This window comes from Rhea pennata, chromosome Z, assembly GCF_028389875.1.
Source record: "Rhea pennata isolate bPtePen1 chromosome Z, bPtePen1.pri, whole genome shotgun sequence".
Lineage (NCBI taxonomy): Eukaryota > Metazoa > Chordata > Aves > Rheiformes > Rheidae > Rhea > Rhea pennata.
The window spans coordinates 47700288-47708654 of record NC_084702.1 but is presented as its reverse complement, the minus strand read 5'-3'; the positions used below and the strand labels follow the sequence as shown (position 1 = coordinate 47708654).

Here is an 8367-nt window from a genome sequence, read left to right as displayed (position 1 = left end):
AGTTACAAAAAAAGTGCTGCTCAGACTAGTCTCTGTGCCCTTGCCGTGAAACATGAGCCAAAAGACCATGGGTCATAAGGGTAAGGGCCGTGCTTAAAAGCTGCTGTGGTTATTTTCAAGATCGCATTCCACAGTACCAATGTTATGGTTGACTATGTATATTTCCTGCTTAGTCTAATTAAAGAAATTCTGTATGCTGTGTAGAAAACATTGAGAGTTGCTAGCACGTCATTTGGAAGAGAGGGGCAGAAAGAAGACTGAAGAGAAAAGAGAGAGGCATTTGGAATGAGCATATGAATCAATCTATACAAAAAAGAACCACAGGAGTGAACACACTGAGTGCAAGCATATTTTATTTGGCTGAGTCAGATCTCGTTCAAGACTTGTTTCCAGCATTACAGAAAGGATGTAGAAATGTAGCATATTGAAGCACTTATCAATGAAACCAAAAGAAATTACATTTCCCCCAAAAGATTCTTCTGATGCCATAGCAGGAAGTTAGAAGGAAGTTGTTCCAAAAATGAGGAGGTGTAGCTCTTGGTCATCTCTCTCCTGAAAGTAGAAACAGTAGACATAAAATGCAGATTCCTACTGTTAGGAGTTAGTTTATTGATAAGATATGTTTATAGAAGAGACTTTGAAGACTTCTTAAATAATGTTTTTATATGTGTGTATATATGTATTTGTATATATTTATTTATATACACATGTATGTGTGTATCTTTGTATTTTTATATGTACATATCATAATGAAGTCTAGTCTTCTTTGCTAAAAAGTCTTTGTACAAAACCAGCAAGTTTACCACATGATTGCTTTTATATGTGGTCAAGGATACTGACTACTATAATGACTGTAAGCTTTTTATTGTGTAGAACACACAATATTTGAAGTGCACACACGCACGCACAGACATTCTTGTCTGTTTTAACAGAATTGGTTGCATTTTAACCTGGGAGTAAGGAGGAGCTGACAGAGGACCAATCAAAAAAAAATGTCTGAAGTCATGTTAAATGTTTAACAGATTTCACAGCTATAGTATCTTTTTTGGTCAGCATAGAAATAATGTCCTGAATGTCTCTTCATCTGTAAATTTAAAAGGAGGAAGTACGTATTCTCTTTTTGCATGATAATTAACACAGCAAGTACATTATGATATCAGGTTGTCACTCAAGTGTGGAGATTTAGGGATTCAAAACTGGCTTCATGCTGTATGTTCCAGAAAGCGGCCTAGGCCATTATATCCCCTGCTGTGCAGAGGAGACATTGATTGTGGTAGGGCTGAGATGGGCCACATGATGCCATTGGTTGCCATTCTTCAATCAGTCAAGAGTGGCAGATCCTTTGGGACTGAGAAGCTCATCCCTGTGGTTTTATAACACAGGAGGAACAGAAATTTTGTATTAAAATCTTAAAGATTATCGAATTCATAAATGATTGTCAAACATCAGAAAGTAACTATATACCTGTAATGAGAAACTGTTACTTCCAGGCATTGTACAGATAAATAAGATGGTGCAAATTTTCTTCTCCTCTGGCAGGAATTAATGCACGCAATATTGAATAAGTCTGTCTGTGACCCCTTGTCTGGACTACCTTAATCCCTCAGCCAGTGGTCTGAATTGTTTCACAAGGCCAGGAAGTATTCAAACATATCCTGGCTTCATAGTGAACAGGCAAATGCCTGTTTTCCACCAACCGACCCAACCTCCTGATTCCAAGCGTTTTGTTGATGGTAAGACTTAGGGAAATATGAACCTGACTCAGGCTGCTGATTGGCTGAACTAATTCTGGTGTCTGATTCTCCTCTAATCTGTCACCAGTTAGTCCCAGAAACCGTCTCTTCTAGGTGTGCTTGAAACCCAGGTCCCTAAGCCCCCTGAGCCACATGGTTGATCTACTGCACGCTGTCCCGCTGTGTAAAAGGTATTACACAGATGACAGAACCCTTACGAACTTAATCTGTATCCATATATTGTTTCCTTAGTTCACTGCTGCAGCGTTTGTCCGTACCTGTAACGGCCGTGTATATGAGTCTGTCAGACTTACACTGTGTAACAAAATGACATGCAAGAATACCTTAACAGTATTTCTTTAGAGACCTAAGTTAGCATCTCTGTTAACTACTGTGGAAGAGTTAAACTCAGTCTGTTAAGAATTAGTTAAAGGATTTTTAAAGGTCAGTACTATGTCATGTAGACAGACCTTTACATTCTGATGAGAAAATTTTGACTCATATTTTACTACAAACAGACGCAATCTTCTTATATGGAGGGAGAAAAAAAAAAAGAAAACCCACTCCTAGCTGAACCATTTTGCCTTGATCCTTTTACAGGCTAGCAACTAAGGGCTATACATCTTGGAAACTTTTCTTCCAAGTATGCAGTAAGAAGTTCATAATGAAGATAACTGCAACTGAGAATCTTCAAAATGAATTCACACTTCACTGTTGTGTAATGGTATACAACACTGCTCCATCAAGTCATCCCTTTGTATTAAAAGTGGGGAAAAAACTCTCATCAAAATTAGCTGCAAGAAGCTTGTAGTTTCCAATCAAAAAAAGATGACATAGAAAAAAATAAGTGAAGGATTTCAGATAAGGGACAATTCTACAAGGGACAAGCCTTCAGTCTTAGAGCCAGAGCCTTTGTGCTGCATATTGAAATTAACTGCATTGTCCCCTATGAAGCTGTGATACACATAATACTCAGTTATGTAGTAAAATATTGTTGCTGTCATGGATACCTAAGCAGCGTTGCTCAGTACTATACTCACATTTCATCTACAGTACTGAAAATTCATTATTATTGGCCAGAGAGTGTTTCCCACTACTTACCCTTCTGCTACTGTAGAACACCAATTCGACGCAGAGCTTCTGGGAGTTGTCCATAAAACTTTTGCAGATCTGAAAATCCACCAATGCAGGTTTTCCCAATAAACACACGAGGGACCTAGACACCAAAAGAATGATATGCATTAATCTGTGAAGAGAGACCATTTATACAGCTAAGTCACTGAAGAATGAGCAGAGCATTCATCTCCTAAGCAGCAAACTTCATGTAAAGGATACTATAATTTACAAAAATCTCCCTCTTCTTCCATTTCCCCCACACACACCCCCACCCCAAGTCTGTCTGTTAGGAAATTTACTGTTAGGAAAGAGTAGAGGAATATTCTACATTTTAATAGAGAGTATGGGGCAATAAAAGCATCTGATGTTTTAAACAGTATTGGTCCTAAATTTCACAACTGTTTTTAGGATAACAAAAAACCTTGTGCCAGGAAGAAAGCAGTGCTGTGATTGAATGCATCTGCTTAGTCCTGTAAGATGCATTCCTGGTTCTGAATCAGGCAGATCGCTCCACTGGCCAAAGTGACTTTTTAAAGCCTGTTATATTTAGCACAGTATGAATGCTGATTTCTTGCATAGAAGTTAAGAAGTCAGGAATGTGTATGACTGCAAGAAGTCCAACAGCAACTGACTTGTAAGTCAGGATCAGCCTGCAGCTCACTATGCAGATTCTTAACAGGGAAAAATCTGTTTATTAGTCTTTGAGTATTTCAGTGATATTATTTTAGTACATGGCATTTTTGAAGCAAATGTCCAGTTAATCTAGATTAACCCTTTTTAAGTGGCATGCAGAAGTAGTCCTAAAGTATGCAAACAGGATTTCTTTAGATGGAACTAACCTGGGAATTACACTCTAGGATAGCACTAAATACTGATGCTCAAATATTGATGATCCTAAGGCTGTGAGTGAGCACCTCCAAGTGCCAAGATTTTCTAACAAAAGTGACCCAGTGAGGGAGTGCTACAGGCTTGACAACAGTTTCTGGATCAGCTGGATATGTGGCTGTGTGAGGCACAAAGCAAAGGAGGCTCCTGGCAGGGGATGGGAGCAGCAGTTTCTGCAATAAGTCTGTAGCCTCCTTCTGGAGCCCCTATCCCCTGCTCCTATGCAGCAATCGGTCAGTCTAGCTTTTGGAGGAGCTACTGGAGGAGGAAGAAACTCATCAGAACCTGAGGACAGATCCCCTCTCCCCCATCTGTTTCCTGCTTAACTTCCCTAGGCATCCATGCTGGTCCAAGGGAGGATCCAAGGCAGTAAGCTGAATTAGAGCAGTAACTTTCAGGACCTCTGCTGCCCTCCATTCACCAACATAGAGTAGGTCCTATCAGCTGGGCCATGTTGGCCTTTTTCTGTTGGTGTTTGCAGCCTAGGGGGCAGATTGGCCCATTAGGAACATTTTTTTTTTAATCTTCCCTTTTTCACGCTCACACTAGCCTTTCCAGGATTTCTCGATGCTGTTAGCCACCTCTCCCCTCCCCCCCATTTTCTTTCCGGTTAGGGGCTATGTTATCTTTGGAAGGAATTCAATGTTCTTGTTCTTAAGCATTTGTCCTGGACAGTTTCTGTTTTGTTTCCAGTACCTATCCCACCCACACTTTAACTCCTGACTGCACTGGAAATGAGAAGAAGGCCTACTATGGGAGGTGGCAAGGCATGGTCCTTTCCCACCTGGCTGCTTTTAGTCTTTGTTAAAGGGATGTTTTCTAGCTCAGTGGTCCTTGGTGGCAAAATTACTTCCTGGTACTAAGGAAGTCTTACTGCAGGAACTCTTGTGGCAGGTAGCCTGCCTGCACCGTGGGTTGCCTGTGGCTTCTCAGGAAGGGTGGCAGGCAGGGTCTCCCCATGAGTAGCGTGCTTAAGGCAAAAGTCTAGGTAAAGAACAGAAGCATTCCTTTGGCAGGAATGGGCAAAGGGTGAGAAAAGGAATAAAAGTTCTTGTATTACTGGTGGGAGGAAGAAGAAAAAGTTTCTTTTAAGTAAGCATGAGGAAGTTTGTTCTTCATCCTTCACAGCCAGTTTAGCAAACAAAACTTTCCCTGACCATATCAAAATCACCTAAACCACAGCAGCAGCTAAGACGAGCCTTTTCCGTCATGCTCCCCCCAACAGCATCCACCTTCTTCCTCCCCTTGTCCTCACTTAGCAAAACGCAGAGCAAGCAACCCTCTTCACCAATCCCTTTTCTGCTGGGAAATTACCTTTTGCTTTCAGGAAGTTGTTTTTCTAATTGGCAAAGCTCTAGCTGCTCCCTCCCCCTCCACTCCTTGTCTGTTAGGAAATTTGCTTCCACTTTCCCTGGGTATCTTCTTTCCCTATAAGGCTATCAATCCCTCCTCTGCTGGGAAATGAGCTACTACTTTCAGTATCTTACATTTCTAGTAAAGCTGTCCATCCTTTCTCCCTTGTGTGTCCTAACTGCTGCCATGAGGCCAAAAGGGCTACACATACAGCTGCCTGAGAAACCGGCCAGCTGGAATCAAAAAGCCCATCTGCATCTTCATCCAGAGAGAGTACAACAGGAGTTCATTATCTGAAGGATTTGAGGATGTTTGTATCTTACATGTCTCTTTCACTGTATCATCTTGCAGTGACTTTACTGGATGTATTCTTCACTTTGAAGTGGCTGATACTGAGGATGCAACTGAACTGGGCTCATTCATTGTTGGGGTAAAGGATCATGACCCAGCAATGAAGGAGGTGACCAGTATTTCTGATGTTGCAGGTTAACACCTAAATGCTACAAAGAACCATTTCCACGTGTGGAATAAAGGTACCAGAGTCCTCTTCTGGCCCAAAACTTCAGAATGCTTGAGTGTTGCGTGTTTCCATGAGGCTGGCCAAGATGCCTCCTCTGGTCCTCTGTGACATTGCTGTTAATGTAATCATAATCACACCAGGCTAGGTGCTAGACTAGGCATCAGGCAGTTTGGTAACCCTCAGAGAGTAAAAGCTTTGATGATCTTGTGCACATCTCCCAAACAGATGATCTACCAGAATGGGGCTCCAGCACCTTGCTAATAAACTCACCCATGACAGACTTACTGACCTCAAATTGGTTGGCCATATACTCATAGGAACTGACAGGCATGACACCCTAGAAAGCAAATCTCATCCTCTTGAAGATAGGTAAGGGATCCCAAAGTTTTATGCAATGATACCAAACCTGTGGCCAGCTGACAGCAGCAGACTCCATTGTATTTACACACTAAAAGCCCTGAATTCACTGTCGGTCCTTGTATGTACTAAAGATGAAGGGGTGCCATCAGTCTGAGCTCATTTCTTGTGCTTAAAGTTTCTGGTCAGTTGAAAATAACAGTCACAGTAGCAGAGTCTCCCCTCCTTCCACTTCAAGATTTCCCTCTTGGGTTTTGAGCCCTAGAAGCATCACTAAATCCACTTGTGCCCACCTGCTGGGCCCCAAGTGTGCTCAGTTTCCAAATTCAGTATGGAGGCAAGGAGATAAGCATGCAGTACGGTTCCCTCTATCACTTGCAAGAGGTTAAAAATGAGAAAACAGGATCAGAATCAAGCCAGGAAAAGACCTGACTTTGTGAGTGAGGATTTCGCAGGAGGACAGTGAAAACAGCAATATATTGCCATCATCTATGCAAGACAGACACCATGGCACTTTTTGGAATGACCATCTGAAGGGCCTGCTGTCCTCAAAGCTTGGATTTACCCAGGACTGATTCAAACCACATGTCTGGTGGGGATATTGAGTCCATGGTAATGGATCAGGGTAGAGTAAATTCTCTGAATTGTGTCCTCAGCATTTCTTTCCAGTCTCACTTTGCAGAGCTAAACCTGTTGTATCATGCTTTTTGCTAAGGCAGATTGGAAAAAAAGAAAAAAAAAGAGTTGTGCAAAGGCCTAACCAATGCTGAAGTGCCAACTGTCTGATCTGTATGATGGCATTTCTAAAGAAGTTATTTCCTGAAAATCAAACACATCTTATAATATTGATACACTGATACAAATCCAGTTATTTAATTGGCTACTTAATTAAATGCTTCAAAATAAATAGCCTTTACAGTTTTAGGTGCAGTATCTATTTTACTGCCACCTAAAATAAGACAGCTCTGAACACTTTTGCTGATCAAAGTCAGAAGGAAGTTAAAATTCAGACAAACTCCCATCTCTGTCCTCTCTCACCTCTGCTCGGACTGCTCAAACACATTTTTGCTTTGCACGTATTACAATTTTATAGAAAGATTTTTGAAGGAACTTCTGACTGCTATCCTAGAAAGAAAGACAGCAGCCTTCTACATTAATCCTTCCCTAACTAGTGGAGTCAAGAACTAAGAGTTAGTGCGAAGATAAATTGCTTCCGTGCTTCTACATGCTACAACAGCAAATACATTCCAAGTAGGTACAAAATATTCTTAGAGGCGTCATAGTTCCCCAGGATGCAGCTTGCATAGAGTGAAGCTTTGTCTCAAGGTCCTTATAAAGGGAATTAGTGTGCAGTTCTAGAAGCACAGTAGCTTGGAAACACAGATTTGTGAGTTTATTCCTTGAGAAGGCACTTCCCAGGGAAGAAGTAGAAAAATGAAAACAATATTAAAAACATTTAAAACATTTTAAAAATAGAATGAGGATGTTACTTTTCCTTGCGATGTGGCTAGTTTTATTGAAAAAAAAAGGGGGGGGGAAGCGACTTCACTTCAGCCTCAGTATCAGCTAGCACTATTTCGTTTCTGAGAAAAGGTTAAGTTATGCAATAAGAATTTGTGAACTTACTGTTCCTTGCCCTGTTGTTTGCTGGAGGTAATCCAGGACATCATCCATCCCAGTAACATCAACTGACTCCAGACATCCCGGCATGAAGTTAAATTCTCTGAGGATCATCATTGCATTACGGCAGTAAGGGCAGGTTGGCTTTAAAAAAACAGTTACTTTGCCATCTCTGACTCTGTTCATCACGAAACGGTCAGCCATGCTTCTTTTTAAGAATGAACAGGAATGCTGCACTTTACAAACTGGCTCACAGGCAGATGGGAAAAAAGCAGCAATCTCAGTCTGGGATATTTATGAGCTGCATAGTGCCCGCCTCCTTGAAAACGCCTCCCCAGAAGGATGTAATCTCTTCACAAGATTGTGCCTTTTAAAACAACAATACTTCTACTTTCTGTATATTATTATAAAAACTCTGCGCTGGTGAACAAACCAATAGTTTAAAAAGAGGAAGACACTTAACTATCGTGTTCTTTCAGCACATGAACTTTTGTACATGATCTGCAGTAGCTGCTTATTAACTAATGCACTGGTTAAAGGTGAGCTATCACTGTTGCCTGCCTTCCTCCGCCTACAGATTTTTTGATATGGCTTTCCTGCCTCTCACCTCACATGTTGCAGGATATGAAAATCACTTTGAGGGAACACTATAAACATCAGGAAACCTGCAGATAAGCAGAGATCCATCTTTTGGCTACATAAGCTTTCTATCACAGAAGTTAAAAAAATAAAGTATTTTAAGTGTATATATTTATTCCTGTAACCCTTCCATAATGAGTGCCT

At 41.1% G+C, this 8367-nt stretch overlaps 1 protein-coding gene across 1 annotated transcript; it reads right to left on the bottom strand.

Moving 5' to 3' along the window:
* Positions 1-335: 335 nt before the first annotated feature.
* Positions 336-7839, bottom strand: GLRX (glutaredoxin). The gene is made up of 3 exons (XM_062600134.1): positions 7591-7839; positions 2835-2949; positions 336-552 (listed from the first exon to the last, which is right to left on the bottom strand). Exons 1-2 carry the CDS (start codon positions 7786-7788, stop codon positions 2842-2844), a joined length of 306 nt encoding a protein of 101 aa, XP_062456118.1. The 5' UTR covers positions 7789-7839; the 3' UTR covers positions 336-552; positions 2835-2841.
* Between the last annotated feature and the right edge of the window lie 528 nt (positions 7840-8367).